Source organism: Oryzias latipes, chromosome 23, assembly GCF_002234675.1.
Source record: "Oryzias latipes chromosome 23, ASM223467v1".
Classification (NCBI taxonomy): Eukaryota; Metazoa; Chordata; class Actinopteri; order Beloniformes; family Adrianichthyidae; genus Oryzias; species Oryzias latipes.
Window position 1 is genome coordinate 20,426,459 of NC_019881.2, and position 21,181 is coordinate 20,447,639.

The 21,181-nt window shown below is 41.8% G+C and overlaps 2 protein-coding genes across 2 annotated transcripts; one reads left to right on the forward strand and one right to left on the reverse strand.

Moving 5' to 3' along the window:
• Nucleotides 1-819: 819 nt before the first annotated feature.
• usp44 (ubiquitin specific peptidase 44) lies at nt 820-9,810 on the forward strand. The gene is made up of 6 exons (XM_023952678.1): nt 820-934; nt 2,699-4,411; nt 5,820-6,018; nt 6,376-6,484; nt 7,932-8,185; nt 8,416-9,810. Exons 2-6 carry the CDS (start codon nt 2,867-2,869, stop codon nt 8,538-8,540), a joined length of 2,232 nt encoding a protein of 743 aa, XP_023808446.1. The 5' UTR covers nt 820-934; nt 2,699-2,866; the 3' UTR covers nt 8,541-9,810.
• A 1,258-nt stretch (nt 9,811-11,068) lies between these two features.
• Nucleotides 11,069-20,237, reverse strand: metap2 (methionyl aminopeptidase 2). The gene is made up of 11 exons (XM_004083214.4): nt 20,020-20,237; nt 17,087-17,161; nt 16,914-16,976; nt 16,723-16,825; nt 15,569-15,730; nt 15,295-15,476; nt 14,974-15,068; nt 14,790-14,886; nt 13,139-13,242; nt 12,942-13,057; nt 11,069-12,027 (listed from the first exon to the last, which is right to left on the reverse strand). Exons 1-11 carry the CDS (start codon nt 20,174-20,176, stop codon nt 11,775-11,777), a joined length of 1,407 nt encoding a protein of 468 aa, XP_004083262.1. The 5' UTR covers nt 20,177-20,237; the 3' UTR covers nt 11,069-11,774.
• Nucleotides 20,238-21,181: the final 944 nt, after the last annotated feature.

Here is a 21,181-nt window from a genome sequence, read left to right on the forward strand (position 1 = left end):
CAATGGGTTGTTCAACACTCCCCTCTAGTGGGAAAGAGCGGTACTGCGTTTATGAAGCCACAAGTGCGATGCAGTGATTTTATTCCAGCAATAAGAAACCATGACAACTCAGTTTTTACGCAAAATAAAGAAATATATGTTTCACTTATTTTTATTTTGTCTAAATTTACTCTGATTATTTTAATTATAACTGCATGTTATGGATTGATGACACAAAGTTGTCAAAAAAAGCACAACCACTTTTAAACATATTGGTAAAAACAAAACTACTCTTTTGAGGATATCCTTTCAAAATAAAGGCACATGCTGCAAATGAAAGTACGATAACATAGAATTTGTAAATTATTTTATACATTTTTGGATTTAAAAAAGTATTTTAAGCAAAACATAAGAAATAAAAACTCATCAGGAATGAATGAAATAAAAAAAACTGTTTTAAAAACGGGCTTAAAAACATAAATATAAGTAACTATTTTACTTAGAAACTATATCAAGCAATTGAGTTAAAATATTCTATTAATTCCCAAGGGGAAGTTGGAAAAATCAATACGTGATGCCTAAAAGATTTATCATAAACTTAAAAATAATTTAACCATGGAACTTCAAAATGTATCATAAAGAATTTGTAAAAAAGAATTGTAATAATACCAGCATATGCTAATATCTAAACATTAATATAAACACAAGGAATATGACAAACTAATGCATTCTGATTACATACAAGAGGCATTTTATTATTCTATAAAACATACTTTGCTTTTAGGATTATTCCATATGTTAATTTAAGGATGACAATAAAATCCTCACAAAACAACAACAATAACAAAAACGTCACGAATCGGGAACGCGCTCGAGCCGACAACACGAGACAGGAACTGACAAGATGGCGATCATTTTAGAAATAGAAGAGTTTCTGGCGTGAAGGGGAAGCACGGTACGCTTTTATTTTTCTTTTCACGACCATAATGTTGTCACATTTTAACAGTGTTGTAGGGCACGCCACTGTGGGCTCCAGGAACCATCCTGAGGACTCGTGATGGAGCTGTGTGAGACGTAGAGAGCAGCAGCGCGGCTAGCGCGTAAACTAGTTTGGATTAACGATGTTAGCTTCTCTCGCCAATGCTAGTTAGCATGCTAGCAACAAGGGCACTTGTGGTTTACTAATCTCTTGAATAAACACAACGCAATTAGTGACGAAGTAGACTTTGTTCGAGCTTATGTTGGCTTCACCTTTCTTTAAATTATTTTTTGTTTATATTTAGTAGTGTTTGAGGTAAACATGTACATTTTTGTGCGTGATTTCGGCCTTTTGTAATTCCAATACTAAAGCTACCACCACACTACCAGGTACGTTAGCCCGGCTGGCTAGCCGCGGTTAGCTGCCGATGAATAAGTGCTTTATGTCTTAATAGGAATATTATAACAAAGTGTGTTCATTTGTATGTCACTTTAATGAATTATTAACCTTGCCGGCTGCGTTTAGTTGTGTGTGTGTGGTTTGTTTCAGTTAACTTTAAATAAGTGGCTTTCTCTTCACAGCATGCAGCAGCAAGGACAAACCAGGCGAAGCGCGCTTTTAGTTGCTGAAAAACTTACGTGACATTAACGACTTTAGATAAACTCCAACATTTAGTCACTCTTTTGGTCAGCTTTAGTTAAACTTTTTTTTCTTGTAAAGTATATGTGACGTCGGTAACAAGTCGCTGTGGTGAGACGCTCTAGAGAACAGTTAATCCGGTCCCCATGTGTTGCTGTGCCACTTTGTTCTTAGCGGTGATCTTGATAACACCTGCGGGCTCACCATGCAAGGATTTCATGACTTACCAGCCTGATGGGGTTTTTTGAAGCAGTGCGATGGTTCTGCATCACTGTAGCTCACTCATGGAGGAACAGTCTGTTCAATAATGAACGATCACACACGCCCTCTTTAAACTAAAAACTATGAGCTGTTTTAGTCAGTTAGTTTTTATTTTCCTGGCCACTTGTGGGCCAAGGCTGGGGACATCCTAGACGGGTCGCCAGTCTGTCGCAGGGCCGCAATTACTCAGCCACGCACACTCGCATCTAGGGACAACTTAGAGTAACCAATGAACCATGTTTTTGGACGGTGGGAGGAAGCCGCAGTTCCCGGAGAAAACGCACGCATGCACGGGGAGAACATGCAAACTCCACACAGAAAGGTCCACCATTGGTGTTCTGGTTCTGGTCCCCCATCCTTCTTGCTGTAAGGCAAGAGCGCTAACCACTGCTCCACCGTGCACCCTCATTCGAATTTACAATTTTCAAATCCAGTGCCCTAGAAATTTCCGAGAAGCCTCTGCAAAAAAACTAGTGTGCAGTGACGCTCACGCGATTGGCAAATGCAGACCACAATGCATTGCGTTTGAATTGTTTGTAATTTGACAAAATGTTTGTGCAATTTTTAAAAAAAAAATCCTCCAAGTTTTCATCATCAGGACACACTGGATTCATAAATAACCTCTGTAAAATGTTCATATTTATTGGGTTTTATTTCGGCAAATAGATGATGTCGTATTTGGCATTAGATCAAAAAAAGAAAGTAGTGAATTACATTAGATCCAGGGCGTTATGTAATCTTTTAGGGAATAGGGAGAGAATTTGGACGAAGCCTCATGTCTTTTCTTTCTTCTAACTTTAACTGGATATTCACCAAAGTTTGTGCTCTCTCGCTTTTCAGACAACACCATCATGCCCTGGGAGGCTCTAGCTTTTTGGCTCCCCGTGGTTACCAAGGTGATATGAAGCCAGCGTGAAGGACAGAGGCACAAACACTCGGCTTGTAATAAGTTCAGTCTGCTGTTGACGGACACACACAGCCAGCCAGCTCAGCCGGCGGGCGCGTGTAATGGACAGGTGTAAGCACGTGGGGCGGCTGCGGCTGGCCCCAGACCACTCCATCCTCAACCCGCAGAAGTGGCACTGTGTCGACTGCAACACTACCGAGTCTGTGTGGGCCTGTCTGGGCTGTGCGCATGTGGCATGCGGCCGCTACATCGAGGAGCATGCGCTGCAGCACTTCCAGCAGCAGCACCACCCGTTAGCTATGGAAGTTAATGAACTGTACGTCTTTTGTTACTTGTGCGATGACTATGTGTTGAATGATAATGCAACCGGAGACCTCAAGTTGCTACGTAGCACTCTCAGCGCCATCCAGAACCAGCGCTATGAGGTCACCACCCGCAGTGGGCGCACTCTGCGCTCCTCCAGTGCAGCAGTGGATGCTCTCATGCTAAGTGGAGCACAGGAGCTACAGCTAAGAGATGAGGACAGAATGTTTACAGCCCTCTGGCATCGCCGCAGGGCGCTCATGGGACGCATCTTTCACCTTTGGTTTGGCCAGACTGAATGTGGCAAAAGGAGAGCGAAAGAGGAGAGAAAGAGGGAGGAGGAAGAGGAACTGAAAAGGGAGGCCAGAGAGAGGAGACGCGTTCTGAAGAGGCAGCTACAGGAGGAGCTGGAAAACGCTCCTCTTCGGAAGAGTCGTCGCTTGCGTCGGAAAAGCCAGAGAGTCGCTGATACAGCAGTCACGGCACCAGCCTCTCGACAGGCACGCACTAAGACGAAACCACGTGCAGCCCAGTCTCTTACCCAAACGTCGCGCACTAGAAGCCCCAAGACTGCAACCTACAAGAAACCCAAACATCCAAAAAAAGTCCAGCCAACTCCCAGGTCCACCAATCGTTCTTCTACTGCCAAATCCAAGCCCAAAACACCTTCAACACCTCGCGCTTCCTGCCGCAAGCAGAGCACCAAACAGGATGGTTCCCCCTTTAAAAGGCGTCCCACAGTCACTCCTGGGGTGACGGGCCTAAGGAATTTAGGGAACACCTGTTACATGAACTCCATCCTGCAGGTGTTGAGTCACCTCCACGTTTTCAGGGAGTGCTTTCTGCGTCTGGACCTGACCCAGGCACTGGAACTACTGGCATCTGCTGTCCAGGGACAACTGGCAGGAAAAGCTTTGTCCCAGTCCCCTCTTTCCCAAAGAAAGGGGCTGCAGACCAATGCGGGCTCTGGCGTGGGACTTAGCGGAGGGGCCTCACGGGCCAGCAGCATGGAGCTGATACAACCCAAAGAGCCCAGCTCAAAGCACATCTCTCTCTGCCATGAGCTGCACACCTTGTTTCAGGTCATGTGGTCTGGCAAATGGGCGCTGGTTTCGCCTTTCGCCATGCTGCACTCGGTGTGGCAGCTGATCCCCGCGTTCAGGGGCTACGCTCAGCAGGACGCTCAGGAGTTCCTGTGTGAGCTGCTGGATAAGGTGCAGCATGAGCTGGAGAGCACGGGCACGCACACCACGTCTGCAGGAGTCCCGCACACGCAGAAGAGACTCATCAAGCAGGTGCTCAGCGTGGTCAACACCATCTTTCACGGCCAGCTTCTCAGCCAGGTATGAGACGAAGCACATTCATTCACTTTCTAAACCATTGACTTTATATAAGAAGTGGACCGAGTGACCTCCCTCCCCCCAGCGTTTCAAACAGGAAGTACCACCTAAAATCCCAGACTTCTTTAGAGAAATGAAGTCTAAATAAGCATTCTTGATCTGATACCTTTTTCAACATTTTCATGATCGTTTCATGATGGTTATCTATGTATTTCAAGTTATTCATGTTGGAATCAGATGTCTCAATAAGAGCAGATGGAGCTTGCTGGCCCCCACGTCCAACGTTCGAAATCTTTGACAGATTTTGGCAGCCTGCTTTCGAGTGGTTGCTCGCTCCTGATTGGTGAGAGTCTTTGTCATAGAAACGTTGACTCAGACTGGACTCGGACTTACCACTACTGACTAACTTTGTCTTGTGGCATTTATATTACGAAAAAATGGTGGCTGAATTAACTTCATTTGGTTGGAAGAAGGTGTGACATCACACTCACTGAATCCAGTTCTCGTATACAATGTTCTTAACAAATCATTTGATCTGTTTTTGAAAGTGTTCCCAGTGGTCTTTTAATTTGTGATTATGCCGTTTTTAGCCAAAAAACAAAAATCTGTGTTGTTATTTAGGACATAGTTTCTGTAGAGCGGCAGGAGTTCATTAGAAATAGCCAGTGCATTGTGGGCGGCACCGTTGGCATGGAGTAACCCCGCCTCCCTTTCCCTCCCCATTGCTGAGAGCTCAGCGTATTTTCTACATCACTCCTTTTCCAACTGAATTTTTTTTTGTCTGCTCCTGATTCACAATTATTCGAACAAAGAAATGTGCAGAAATGCAATTCTGAGCTGACGTTTCTTCATATACGTCTTTCATCTTCAGAAAAATGCCACAAAAACATTTTAAAAATGTCAACCAAAAATCATTTTTATTGGAGTGGTACTTTAATTAGGAGTCTGAACTTTCCTGTTTTTGAACATGAGCAGTCAGCACAGCTAAGTCCTGAATAATATGTTTTATTATTTGCTCTTCACTTCAACTTAATTGATTTTCTTAGAGCTGCTCTTTATTTTATTCAAGGATTTGAGTCTTTGTTCTGTTGGTAACTAAAATAATGTGTAGAAGCTCATGATTAAAAAGCAGCACCATGGCTCCGGTTCAGTTTGAGTAACTGATGAATGAGGCTACGGCGTGACGAGTTTGCTTAGAGACGTTCAGGGAGACCGACTCCACTCTGACACCTGCTCGCGCTGAATGGAGGCTGTGTGTCGGCAGAAGCCTTTGGCAATGATCCGCTGCTTTCTACCACCAAATCTATCAGTGCTGTTTTTGTCTTCAAAGGAAATTTTTTCAGTATCATGTTTGTTTTGTAGGTGATTTTTGCATCAGTAAAATGTTTCTTCATCTTTCTCATCATTACAGGTGACATGTTTGGCCTGTAGCCACCGTTCCAACACTGTGGAGCCATTCTGGGATCTCTCTCTGGAGTTCCCTGAGCGTTATCACAGCAACAGCAGGGAGTCTGCCGCTCAGGCTTCCTGCCATCTGACGGAGATGCTGGCCAAGTTCACCGAGACTGAAGCTCTGGAAGGAAACATCTACGCCTGCGATCAGTGTAACTGTGAGTGAAAGGATCCACTCACTCATTCTTAGTTTCATTTTTAATCGAATGCCAAGTGCTTCCCTCTGTTACAGATTCTTCATTCTCTATTTACACGTCTATAAACTGTTGGCTTTGTTGTTTTTTTTGTGTGGGAAACTTAAGGATGAATCTGTAAAACGTGGTAAAAAAAAATCAAAGTAAATCAAAAAGTTGCTCTTGGAACTTTTTCCAATGAAGGAATCGATTTCTTCCGTCTTTCTTTTAGTACGTTTAAAATTATAAGTATGAATTAAATGTAATAACTGTGATACTGCTACTGTTAGGCTCCCTGTACATTTGTAACGTGTTTTTTCTTCTCTTACACTCGGCTCGCAGCTGCCAGACGTCGGACCTCCTCCAAACCAGTCATCCTGTCTGAAGCACAGAAACAGCTGACGCTTTACAAACTGCCTCAGGTTCTCAGGCTCCACCTCAAACGCTTTAGGTAAGACCACCTATCCAAAGATAGATGAGCGTGTGGGAGGAGCTACAGTTGTCTGCTTCATTGCTACATGAAAGCATTGACTGTATATCTGTCTCATGTACAGTCAATGCATGGAAGACACAGATGACGTTAAAGGGTCGGGTTTCTTTATTTATGAGCTCCGGTAATTACGTTTTCCTCCGCTTATCCGGGACCGGGTCACGTCCTCATGTCTGGTTTCATGAGGTCATTCGTAAACCTTTCCAGTACGGTGAGCTTCACCATCAACTGCAGGAGCTGCGTCTGAATGGCGGACGCTGTCAGTGGTACTTCCGACTCTCAGGGTTCTGACTTACAATCAAGCGCAAAAAGAATCCCCTCCTCAATAGAAGCCAAGAAAGAAGATTTTACATTCGGTTGAAAAAGTTTGGGCACCCCTGATCATTTGAAAGATTTTCCTTCATATATCATTGGTTGTTTGGATCCACAATTCAATTAAATATATCATATAGCTGAATAACACAGTGATATTTGTGATATGGGAAGGGCTTTGGCTCTGGCCATGTGCAATAATTACTAAAGCAAAAGTAGACAGGTGCATAGGTGTGGGCACGCCAAACGGCAAAATAACATTATTACACATATTTTGTAGATCTTCCTTTTGCAGAAATAACACTTCCTATAGCTTCCAATGAAGGTCTGGTTCTAGTTGAAGGTATTTTGGACCATTCTTCTTTACAAAACATCTCCAGTTCAGTTCAAGTTTGATTGCGCTTTCAATGGCACCACAGATTTTAAATAATATTCAGGTCTGGGGACGGAGATGGCCGTTCCAGAACGTTGTAGTTGTTCCTCTGCATGAATGCCTTAGTAGAATTTGAGCCCTGTTTAGGGTCGTTGTCTTGTTGAAGGTCAAGGGTCAATGAGCTTACCAAACATTTGTGTCCCAATAACTAGTGCTGAAAGTAAGAAAATCAATAAAACAAGGGTGCCCAAATGTATGCACCTTTTGTTTCAATAATTATTGCTGCCGTTGTGTAAATCCTATCAACTTCTTTTCACATCTCATATATCACTATTTGTCTGCTATATCATAGATTTGCCTAAAATTGCTCATCCGAACAACCAATGATTTATGAAGCAAAATCTTGAAAACGATCAGGGCTGCCCAAACTTTTTCACACGACTGGAAGTCCAGTTGCCGTCACTCAACTTGGAGACGTCACGTGGATGAATGAGAACCTTCAACAACGACCTCTAGACAAAAAATACAACATTGTTGTGGGACTTTTCGTGTGGGACTGCGAGGTGCGGTGCAGTTTTCTCAGCGATGAAACAAAGAGGCTGTTCTGGAGGGCTTTCCGTCTGCTTGTGCTCATTTAGCGGGACAGCGGCAGTTTCCAGCCGTGGTACATTTTGCTCTGATGTTAACTTGCAGCCTGATTGTGGCCTTGTGATGGATCCCCAGGTGGTCTGGGCGAAACCATCGGGAGAAGATTGGAGTCCATGTGAGCTTCGATCAGCTCCTGAACATGGAGCCTTACTGCTGCAGAGACAGCTCACCGCCTAAAGACGTGTCCTGCTCCGGTCCCGGCAGTCCCGGCTCCCCGGGTTCTCCTCGCCCCAAGCACTTCCTCTACGAGCTCTCAGCTGTGGTGATGCATCATGGGAAGGGCTTTGGCTCTGGCCATTACACTGCCTATTGCTACAACACAGAAGGTGGTAAGTAAATCCCACTAAAAGCGTTTAAATCGAAGCTGAAATGACGTTCCTTCCGCTTGGTGTTTGGAGCTTGTAAACTGTTTGCGTGTTTAAAAATGTGGCTGTGAAATATCAAACAGGCAGGTTTTTATTAGACCGTTGTTGGTTAACAATGGAAAATCTTGAATGAAGTACCTCCACAACAGAGCTGCAGATGTCTAAAATGTTCTCCGTGTTCTCCTGTCCTCCAGGTTTCTGGGTTCACTGTAATGACTCTAAGCTAAACGTGTGTTCGGTGGACGAGGTCTGCCGGGCTCAGGCCTACATCCTTTTCTACACACAGCGAGTAACTCAGGACAAAGACCGGCCGCTATAGAACCACGAGCCCTTTAACGTGGCCTCCTCCACTGCATCCTGACCACTCAGCGTTTGATATCAGCACAGACCCAGCTATTGCTCTTTCATCTTTCCCTCCTTTTTTTTTTTTTTTCAAACGGGGGAGAATGGGACTTTTTAGTCTATTTAAAAAAAATGTTTAAAGAAAGAACTACTTTTGTAATATCTGGTTCTACTTTGTGAACTTCTTGTGGATGCTGTTTATATGTAGGTATTTAAAAGAAACGGTGATGTTTTTTTTTCCATGTACATTTGTATTTTATTCAGAGAGTATTGGCCAAGATGTGTCTCAGTAGCAGCCAGCAGCCTCGGGCAGGTTTGATCGCAAACCTTAATGAGGCGTATGTGCTTATGTCTCTGCACATGGACGTGCTGGCTAATTGATTTTAAAAGCTTTTTTTTTGTTTGAAATCAGCATCAAGGTTTCTCAGTCACTTTAGTTGACACAGAACTGGATGTAGAGCTGTCACAAGTCACCTCCTCTGTTTACATTGACTCCCTGTAACAGCATAGCCACACTTTTGCTGCCACAAGCACTAATTTCTACAGGAAGGCGTGAGCATTGTGGTTTGTGAGCTATTTTAATCAGATCACAAACGAGGTGGGCGTTTGTACTTCCTGTTCTGAAACAGACTTCAAGCCAAAGCCATTGGCAAATTAGGGAAAAAAACAGTTTTATAGTTTCAAAATGACTAAAAGATTTGCCACGTCGTCTTTGTAGTATTCTCCCTCTTTTACCAGGAAGGGTAAAAGTTTTCCAAAGGGATTCTTTTTCAGCTCAGTGCTGCCATCTATTGGCTCCAGAAGATGACTGTCTGTAGCGTATGTCAACATCCAAAACCCAGAAAAGTGCCCTTTTATTGATGGAGCTGATCTATTTTTATATCTTTTTTTATCAAATATGCGAAAGTCAGACGCAGATCAGCATTTAAATTATGAATGTACTTTTTATACAATCCTTGAAAGTTTACGAAGAGGCCATCAGCTGTTAAGTTTTATACATTCAACATCACCAGCAGTAACTACGGACTTAACGGTTTGTTTTTTCTATTTTTAAAGACCTTCAGAAGGGAATCAAAGCACACTTTGTTGTCTCTTTGTTATAGTCAATTGTTTTTGGCATTTTTGTTACTACTTCATGGATGTGTTTTTTTCTGTGTACATTTTGTGAAAGGTATTCTATGCAAATTTTTACCTCAGTTTCTTTTCTAGAAAGAATTACCTCAATAAATGGGAATATTTTTTCAGTGTTTTTTTTTTATTTTATTTTACTTTTTATTGTAAGCAGTTTTTCCTCTCTCGCAAATTGAAGTTTGATCTTTTTGTTACACATAAACTACATTTATAGTCAGGAAACTTTTGTTTTTAAGTGCGATTTTGATATTAGCTTAAATATAGTTTAGCTTTTGTGTTAGTAAACATTTGCTTTACAATTTACACCTAAAAATACAATTTAATATTAAATATATGTCGGATAAGATTATAGAAGTAACGAAAATAAAAAACTATTTTTAAATTCTCCATTAACGGATGCGGAAGAGTTGGGTTAGGCGCAAAAACGCGTTTTTAACCTTTACGTGGTGTTCGGGTCAAAATTGACGAACACCATGGAAACGAATTACAGAAAACTAAACTTTCACTCTTAAATAATTTAATTTATTAAATTCCAACTCAAAGCAATTAAATGCAACCTAAAATAAAAATGTAGATTTAGTTTACATGTTTACACCTCGCACGCGCCCTGGACCCACCTGTCTAATCTATGAAATTGAACATGGTGGGACAAGGCTATTTCCTGAATTGGATTTCACTCGGTATAGAAGGAGATGGTAGAAATTAGTTCCTTCTCGCCCCTTTCATAATAAAAAACGAATCCATTCTAAATCTTTGAAGGGCAATTTCTTTTCTCGTTGGTTAAATCATTAATGGGACGCCCTCCACACTATTTAAAGATTTTTTTTCTCCCAAACAAAATGTAACCCTTGTTACACACAAAAAACAAAAAAACACATTTAAAAAAATTATGTGCGTTTTTGATTATACCGGTAGCTTAAATGTAGCTAGCATAGTTTGGCTTTCTGAATGTTAGAATTTACTCCATAATTTCTAGTTTTTTTTCTTTTTAAACTTAATTTGAAATATGCTTCACAAATGTCTTAGGGGTAGGAATGTGGTAGAAACGACGATAAGTCATTTTATACTCACCAACAAGGACGCCGAATATTTCCGTTAGCCAAAAAACCCGCCAATTTGAAGTCTAAATCTTGGAAGTCAGGAAAAAAAATATAGCATTTAAGATTGATTATTTTCCAACTGAAAGTAATTAAATGACCTAAATTAAAAACCCAAAGCATAAAAAAAGTTTACTTCTTGCATGCCTTAACTTACTTAATCACTGAAGCCACAAACATGGCCGGACATGGTTAATTCCTGGAAAGTGTAATTCTAAGAAATTAATGATTGTATTTAAATGTATTTTTCAATGTGAAACACTAGAAGTGAGAAATGCAGAAGGAGCAACAATAACTTTAATAATTTGTTTTTCTTACAAAACCATTTCCAAGTTGAAAACGAAGCACTTCTACTGGGAACAGACAGTATCAGCAGCCATCCATCGCAGAGAGGTTGTAAAAGTATCAAACTAAGGCCGGAGGGCCGAGAGTGCAGAGTCCCCCATAGCAACAGAAGCCAGACATACAGCTGCAGATGTCTGTCATGATGCTGCTTTATTACTTCAACACTCCAAGCATTATTTACGAAAAGTCTGTACACACATTTCTGGCCATGCATCCACCTGAACATGTGTTAAAGCTGTCTTGTTGACCCCTCATACGAGGCTCAGCCTGAATCCACAGAAACCGAAAGGGGGTCGGAGAAAGGCATCCGCAGCCACCTCTGCTCCGTAAACAGGAAATGATTTGACATCAATGGCAGCTTTGAGAAATGAACTGTTTGAATGTTATGTTTTGAAAAACAGAAGTCTGCCGATCAAGGGGGAAAGCACGAAGCTTCTGCCACCGCTGACCCGGTCAGATGTGGTTGATAATAAAGAACCCAGAAGAATGCTTGTCCCTCTTTAAAAGCTGAGTGCGGAGCATCATGGGCAGACTACAGCATCGCTTGGCATCCTTTGCAACTTCTTTGAGTCCATCACACCTTCGTCCTCCTGAACCTCCTCTCTGCTGCGTCTCTATTCTGGTCATGGGTTGGCTCGTCAGTAGTCGTCTCCACGGCTGACCACCTCCTTGCACGTGGGCCTGAGCAGGATGGTGTGCTCGAACTGAGCGGTGTAGCAGCCCTTGGTGTCGCAGAGTGGGGGGTAAGGGTCCACTATGCCCAGGTCACACAGGTTCTTAAGGGCCATCAGGTATTTGCTCTCGCCCAGGCGGTCCAGCCAGCGCCGGCAGAACGCCAGCGTGCCGAAGTTCTCATTGATAACATTCAGGAGGTGCTTCGCCCTGGGCAGCCTGGGGAGGAGAAAAGTAAGAGCACAATTGGCTTGGATTTAAGTAGAACCTGGCAGCAATTAAGACACAAGATGGAGGTAATACACCAACAGGGAATAAAAAAAAACAAATAAAACCCTGGTCAGGGTTGCATGTGTCAAAAATCATGAAAAAGAACACTTGTGTCAAAATGGCAGCTTTTCTGTTGGTTTTATTTCCATAGCAACCATTTTATTTTTTGCTTCCCTGGTGATGGCGAACAGGTATATGTAGTTTTTAGAAGAATCTGCATAAGTACATTTTTGGATTTCCTTGGCAACCAAGGTTTTTAGTTAACCCCACCCAGATTCCTAACATGTTCATATCGTATGTTATATCGTTCTGTTCAGATTGATCCGAGGATTCAAGTATTCTGTTCGCACGATATTCCAGTAAAAATGAGCGAGCAGCAAGGGAACGCCACTTTTGCAAAATCACAATTTTGAACGCAGATTGAGCAGATTTTGAACGCAAGGTAAAGCCATTCAAAATCTGCATCTTCTAATTCCAACATTGCTTCCCAATGATGCTTGGGGAGTTAGGCAGGGATAGATCGAAACCCCTTGGTGGGGATTTCTTGGTTTTAGGGAAATCCAACATGGTGGCCTCCTCACGAGGTCAAAGGTCAATGAAACTTCAGTTGTGCTTGCTGACATAACCTGCTGGTGTGTGCCTGAAATTTCAAAAGGATTGCTCAGACAAAAGTTCTCTTTTCCATTATCTTAGGAAGTCTCCACAAAATGTCCACCAAGCTGTAGATCCTGGAGCCATCCCATAATAACGTCTAAACTTTATGTCGTGTGTTTTAGTTTTCTTACTTAATTTAAACATTTTTTTAGAGCCTCATAAGAGAATTGGGTCGGCTGCGGGACAGAACGATCAAATAATCCGTTTACCTGATGGGGACGTGGCCGACATCGAAGTTCTTCATGTAGTGAGAGCACTCCATGTCGTCGTGGACCATGCCTTTACCTGTGCTGCCAAACGTCTCGATGGCGTAAACCTCTCCCTCCTGTGGAGAAGCAGCACGGGTCAAAGCCTCAGCTGGGTCACGTTCCGTTCCAGGGAAGGAGGTTCTGGAACACGGACTCACCTCCATCCTCGTCGCTTCGCCTCCTTTGACGATAGGCACAGTCTTTCCCGCGTGTATTCGGTACTGGCCGATGGAGTGACCGTTCAGGTTCCGGATGGGCTTCACTGAAGCAGAACAAATGAACAGGAGAGGTTAAATGTCGGAACGATCGACTAGAAGAGTGTTGTTACAAACATCTGGTAAAATAGAATCCAAAGAGAAGAAAAAAAAATGTACAGAAATCTTGTTTTATTAAGCATATTTAACTTGTTAACACCAACAATCTACCCTACCTTGTGAAATTGTCTTACCCGTGGCACAAAATGATAGGTTCAACCATCCAATTCTCCTCATTTATCAGATAATCCTCCCTATACGAACAAACGCAGCGTTGTGGTGTAAACACAGCAGGGTGGGATCGATTCACGGGTCAAAATATGTATGTAGTTTGTTGAGGAGTGCAGGAGGAGATTGTAAGAAATCTGTCAAAAATGAGCTGTATGGAGAAGTGGCATCTGTGTGGAAAATAATCCAGAAGATCTGTGGCAGTGGCGTGGAAAAGGAATTTAACCCAGAAAAGGAACCGTTCAGCCACGGTTCGGTGTTTGGATTTTCAAACGTTCACCACACGGACAGAGAGGAACTGTAGACTCAGAGCTGTAGCACGGTGTGAAAACCATTTTTTAGTCCCAGACGTTAGCAGTGAGCTCGTCTAATCGTCCAGAGATGAGTTGACCGGTTAGCATTGCATCAGTTGCATTAAGCATATAATGGATTATAACCTAAAGTCACAAAAACTGCAACAAACATCATATAGTAACCACCAGATAAAAGCGGTAGCACGGATTTAAGGGCGGTCCGCTAAAACCGAGAATTATGACGTAATTCGTAAAGTGTTGCAAACCAACGCAAAGCTGCTTTACTCCGCTTCCGACTCCACTGGAATGACATTAACCATGTCAACGGTGGTAGAGATGCGGGACTCGAAATAATGTAAACACTGGAGCTACAGCTGCGATGGTAACATTTACTTTTAGTCTTTAACCCTTGTGCTATCCTATGGGGTCCAGATGACCCGATCCTTACATTGACGTGTTCTCCCTACCATGACAAAGGTGGATAAAGGTGAAGAGGATTTTCATGTAATCCATGGACAACAGTGAAGATCACAAAACATTGAAGAAAAAAGGTTCAGAGCACTGTCTAGTGGGTCTAGATGACCCAACTCCCAATGTTAAAAGTGCCTAGGATAGCACAAGCGTTAAACTTAATGTATTTTACACATTTTCCTTCCATCACTGTGATAGGTGAAAAGATATTGATCTGTAGCCCTTGTGCTATCTTGTGGGGTCCAGATGACCCCACTCCCAACGTTAACGTGCCTTGGAAGTGGGGTCATCTGCACCCCACAATATAGCACAAAGGATAAAGGAAAGGTTTCCTCAGATGCTTTACATTACGGGACCAGATTTTTAAATAGTCATTCATATGTTCCATAAACATTTCTTTTCTTTTTTTTCCAAATTAAATTATGGTCAGACTTAATTCCAAATTTTGCTAAACTCCAAAACCAATCTTCATCTTCTCATTCATTATTTGAACCGCCACATAAATAAATGCTACGTTCCTCCGATTGAAGCTGCAAACCTTCCTAAGACGTCAGTTTTCACACCTTGGTACGTCTTCCCATCCAGCTCCACCTCGTACGACTCCATCACCTCCTGGATCGCCTCCCCGACGTCACAGAGACGCACGTCAATGCCGGCATTCTGCAACAAACCCACAGCAAACCTTCAGCGTTGGCCCCGGCAGAACCGGACGGGGCTGAGCGGCGTTTGGGCGACGCCAGGTCCCACCTTGATTCCAGTATTTGTGGCGTCTTTCACGGCCTCCAGCAGCTTGTCATATTTGGGGTTAAAAGTGACGGTGAAGGCACAGTCGATGATTCGGCCTACGAGCAAAAAAAAAAAAAAAAAAAAAAAAAAAAGACCAGAAATGAATTAAGAGGTTTTTGTTGAGTGGAAACATCAGCAGAACTAAAAACCCAGGAGGCCTGCAGAGCAGAACCGCAGTCTGAGCAGAACCACAGATCAGCAGCTTGCTGACATCAGCAGCTGCCGCCTTAAATGGAACATCAGCACTAAACAGAGCCGGTGCTGCAGTAACTGATGCCGTACCGTTGATGTGAGTGCCGAAGTCAATCTTGCAGACGTCGTCATACTGCAGGACGGTGGCGTCCCCGGCGTTGGGAGTGTAGTGGGCAGCACAGTGGTTGAGGGAGCAGCCGGTGGGGAAGGCCAGGCCGGCGTTCAGCCCGTTCTCCTTTATCAGCTTTCGGGAACAATCCTCCAGACGCTCGCTGAGGGAGGAGACACGGAAAAGTGAGGACAACCGTCTGTTTGTGGTTCAGACGCAGAGTCGAGGCCGCCTGTGACGACCAGATGACCTCACCAGATTTCAATCATGGTCATGCCGGGTTTCAGGAAGCTGCGGACGTGCTTGCGGACCTGTCTGTGCGCCTCAGCCGCCTGCCTGAAGTCATTCCACATCTCCTCGTTGGCTTTGTCCATGACCCGCTTCTCGTCGCTGGTCATGCGCCACGCCGCACTGCGACTGAGACGGACAACAGCGAACATCAGGAAACGATGTTAATGCACGAGTTCAGGCCCGACAAAAACAATCCGATCCACAGTCCAAAGCAGCTCAGCTAAAAGATCCTCAAACCGCAGATTCAACACCAAAGACATAAAATATGTTTTCATCCGTCTGCTTCTGCTCTTTCGGGACTTGGTCGTGGGGGCAACAGCCTAAACAAAGATGCCCAGACTTTTTCTTCTTCTTCTACTGTTTACCGGCGCATGTCCACCTCCTACAGTTGGAAGACACTTGGTCCAAAATGTTTATAGCAGTGCAGATTTTTCTCCAGGCTCTTTTTTCACGACTCAGTGTCATAGAATTATTAGAATTAATAACCACACAGACTGTGATTATTTATGTTCAAGATCAATTTTCATATGGTTGACACTTCCGTGAATGAAGCGGAACGCCATCCATACGTCACTACCAAATCCAAAGTTCAACCTGGTTTAACTTGAAATGTGTCTTCAGTGGCTGCTCGTTTTCTACACAGAGCCTTAAAACGGTCAAAAAACGTGCGTACAAAAGCGGTTGCTTGAACGTGTTGTCGAGGGCGACCGGTAAATTGAGAGCTTTGCTTTCTCACTCTGCTCTTTCTTCACTCCAACAGACCGGTACAGCGACCGGACAACAGGAAACGCCACACCATTCCGTCTGTCGATCTCGCCCTCCAATCTTTTCTCGCTCGCAAACTAGGGGGGCTGGAGCAGTCCACCCAAATCAGGCCAGTAACTCAGATTTGTAATGTACGGCTTTTCCTCTGACTGTAATTCCAGACATCCTCACGTTCAAGCACAGGTGAGCTCTTTTTTCAGAAGCTCTGAAAGGCAGAGCTGGAAACCCTGCAAACAGATCCGGATGTGACGGGAGGATCTAAAGCTCCAACTGAGATCCAGTTGAGGGCTTTACGGCCATTAAAGAGGGTTAGCAGTTAAATAAAAAGCCACGAGTGAACACTGCACACCTACCCGTCCTGAGAAGGAGGATATTCACACTCCTGTCCGATGGGAAATGATCCACCGGGGTATAACTCGCAGATGGGAACGGATGGGGGATCGGTTTGAGTTTTGGCTAAAAAAGAAAACTCAACAAATTCAACCAATAACACTCTCACTGTGTGGCTACCGTTCAAACTTTAAAACCAGCAAAAAGTTCTTACATCCTTTCTTCTTCTTTTTCTTTCTCTTCTTTTTCCCTGCAGAGTTTTCCCCATCATCTCCATCTGTGAGAGAATCGGTGCGACAGTTACACCGGAGGCCCGTGAAATGTTCACAGAATTTAAAAGTGCACTCCCAGGAAGCTGCTGAGATGCATTTATGGAACCTTTTTCACCTTCCTCTTCTTTCTCCTCTATAGCCTGGTTTTCCAGCTGCTTGGTCACTTCGGCCACTTCAACGTTTTCTACAGCTGCAGCAGAAAGAAAAACACGAAAACGGTCGTATTAGAGCAGTGGTCGCTGACCCCCGGGCTGAGGACTCGTTCCAGGCCGCAGAGGGGGAAAAAACAAACAAACCATTTTCTCTGTTTTATTTCTAATCTTATTCTGAGGAAGTTTTATTTTGTAAACCTACTGGACTCTCTCCAATATGTCCGACTATGGAAATTCTTAGCACAATTCGAGGCGTGCGTTTAAAATCCATCTGCTACTTTCTTAAAGCTGCTGCGCAGACGCTAAATTGAAAGCCCCAAGATAGCAAAGGTAAACGTATTTGGAAAGTTTCTTTAGGCAGAAAATATCCAGAGAGGAAACGGATTTGGAGCCTTTGACTTCAAAATAAAAGAAAGCTGCATTTAACAACAAAAACCAGGAGTCTTTACTCCAAATATAGATTTACTGGGACAGTTGTTCCCACACACCATAATTATTAGGGCTGCACGATATGAAGAAAACTCGCGATATGCGATATTAGTAATTAATATTGCGATAACGATATAATTTGCGGTATATAAACAATTAGCAAAACAACCAAAAATATTATTCCCATTCCATTACAACAGCTTAAAAATTATACTACAAATGACCTTTGTTGACATAGGAGGCGAACATACAACATAAAAGGGCGCCATCCGATTAGCTAACAACGTGAAGGGGTCCATCTGATTGGTCAAATGCAGAAAGGGATTCTTTCAATCCATTAAACACTTCAAGCTGCCATAAGATTGTTTGGCCACATTTAAGTTAACCATTTATTGCAAATTTGCTGTCTTTTGCGATATGCATATTGCACAGCTTGATATTGCGATAACGATAAATTTGCGGTATATTGTGCAGGCCTAATAATTATAATGCAGAATATTTAGCAACCAGCTGTCTCATGTTACGAGGATTCTGCTAATAAAGTTGTTCATACGGTGGATTATATTTATTATTATAAAATACCAAATTTAGTGACCTGTTTAAAAAAATGGCTTCTCATTTTTTTGCTTCCACTTTGACAGTTATTGGCTGAAGGATTTTAATGGTTCCTACATGAAATCTATGTAGATGTTTTACAGAGGATGAAAATAAACTTTACCTTCAAAATATTGTCTGACGATAAAACGGGTTTGTGGCCTGAAAAACGTTAGAGACCACTGCTTTACAGAACCTCTAAAACACCAAAGTTGAGAAAATAACACAAAAATATAAAGCAAAAAGGGAAAAAGATCCATAAAACAACAGTTGATACTCCGAACTTCACATTGAGCAACTTTGAGAAACTTGTTTTTCAGGAAAAACAAAAAATAGGCAGCAAAAAAAAAATCTTTTTTTTCCTCAAGGAAAATGGGTCAAAACATTTCTAAATCGGATCCTAAAAATGTAAATTCAAAGAAAACTAAATAATTTTATGTAATTTTAGAGAAAAAAGCACTGAGAAAAACAAAGACGTAAGAAGTTTGGAGGACAACAGTGATAATAACTCATCTGTTTGTCTTCAGAAGCTAAAGGCAACGGCCCTGCAGACTGAATAAACACTAAAACGTTTGAATCATGCTAACTATGAAACAAGTACATAAAGCATTTTTACAGCTCAGAATTGCTAAAGGACATCACTTCTGTTACTGTTGTGTAATAGGAATGTTGGAAGAACATTAAGACAGAAAAACAACCTTTGTAGATCAGGTAAAAGGATGTCATTATAACATCATTACAACATCAAAACTATCGTGTCAAATGACGAAAACAGGAAAAAAAAAACCCTGCTCTGATCAATAAAGTAGAAGTTATGTTTTTCATTTTCTACACTAATATCAGGAAATTGTGTTTGTTTACTGCTAGCTTCAATATAAACCTTAACAAATGTCCACAAAAAAAACTGATCACTTTTAAAACAAATTCAAATACGCCATAAATGTAGAAATGTTGTTTTCTTGCCTGGCAGATTACAAACTTTACAAAAAATGTTTGAAGCTGGAAAAATATTTAAATTCAATGTTTGCAATAAAGAACACTGAAAAGAAATGCTTTTAGAGATACTGGACATCTCTATAAACAAAACATGATTAGTATTTATGCCACCAAGTGACTGTAAATTTGAAAAGGAGTGTTGACAAACACCGCTGTATTAAGTCGTGTCGACTAAACTAAAGGAGTTATGAAACTTGGCAGAAGCTCAGCGTGGTCAGCACAGACAGCCGGGAATCGAAGAAATTAGTTCACGCGACAGTTGTGTTTTATATAAAGATTTATGCTCATTTAGCGATAAAAGCATTTCATGAATGTTATCACGGTTAGGGTGTTGACCGAAGCTAAACCCGTTGTATTAGGCCCGACGGGAGCCAGTGTCAACGGGTTTAAACGAGCCCGGCTAACGAGCAGCATGCTAAACATGCTACAGAGCCTCGCTTCCGGCGGGACTTCCAAAATAAACGACCATACATTGTATCATGCCCATTATATGGGTGTATGTGTTAACTTAAAGAAAAACATATTCATTACCAGAAAGGTTATAAAGGGTAACATCTGTTTATTTTACAAGCCCAACACATATACACAGCTAACGTGTATGACAAGCACAAAACTGTGATTATCCAATTGCGTCAAAACTAAACCACAAGGTCAAAATTGTACATAAATTTAAAGGACAATTGGTATGATAAATTTCACGACAAAACGTTATATTAATAGCAAAAATAAGAAAAAAATATATATTTTCAAATGTTTAAAAAAAAAATCACATAATTCGCGCCCTTATTTTGAAAACTTGTGTTTTCCGGTAGGGGGTCTAACGTTTGCTAACTGGACCGTGAGCCTGTTAGCGTGTGGGTTCTAAAGGCAGCCTCACCTACGCTAGCAGTCTTGTTCTTCTTCTTCTTCTTTTTCTTCTTTTTTGCCGTCTCATCTACCGGGTCGGCTTCGTCCCCGTCCCCCGCCTCTCCGTTTAACTCCCGACCCTGGAGAGGTTTCGGCTCCAGTATCTGCTCCGCCACAACGTCCGCCATGATCGCAGGCGCCGCTGGAAAAGGAAGCGCGAGGGACTGTGCGAACTCAATGCGTCATGCTACCTTAGCGGACACTCGGAATTTCTCCTATTTAGAATCGTTCGTCTAATTTTATTTTAGAATTATGTACGTTTTATATTGTTTATGAGTGGTAATAGACGTTGGAATGTGAGTGTAAATTTGTTCTAGAGCACTGCAATCTTATTGCAAAATTCTCTGATTAAAAATAGGCTTGAAAAGGCTTTAAATTAGAGCCCTTCTGTTCAATAGACGTTTACAGTCTAAATTAAGATCGCTGTAGCTTAAGTGTGCAAAAATAATTACGTATTTTTTAAGTTATTTTAGTGAAAAAGGTACTTAACTCTGAGGGTCAAAATGCATCACCAGAAATACGTGCTGAATTCAGGTACTTGAACACACCACCGAATAAAAAATGCCTCATCAGCCGAAAAGCTACAACAGTGTTGATTGGACGCCTAAAAGGGCAATACTTCAAATGCTAATATATATATATATATATATATATATATATATATATATATATATATATATATATATATATATATATATATATATATATATATATATATATATATATATATATATATATATATATATATATATATATATGTACTGTACACAGGCAGGGCTTTTCAATGATACCAAATGTGAAGTTTAAGTGGATTTAAAAAAAATTTGACTCACAACTTTGTTAACTCTGAGGGTCAGGAGGATAACATTTATCTTGATTTTTTTTTTTTTTGCAATTAAAGCTCACTTTTAAACTATAATTTTCTTATCCCCTAAATGCTTGAAATGTTTTCGTTTTTATCGCTATTAATTATAAATTAATTATTTTTTTCCCATCCTCCAGAAGTGTTTTCTCAGTGAAAACATCCACATCCATTCAGCCCATGGTTATTTACAAATCCAATCAGATATATTGGGAATTAAATATATTTTAATTTTTAGAAATAAATAATATAAACACCTCTCAAAGAAGAG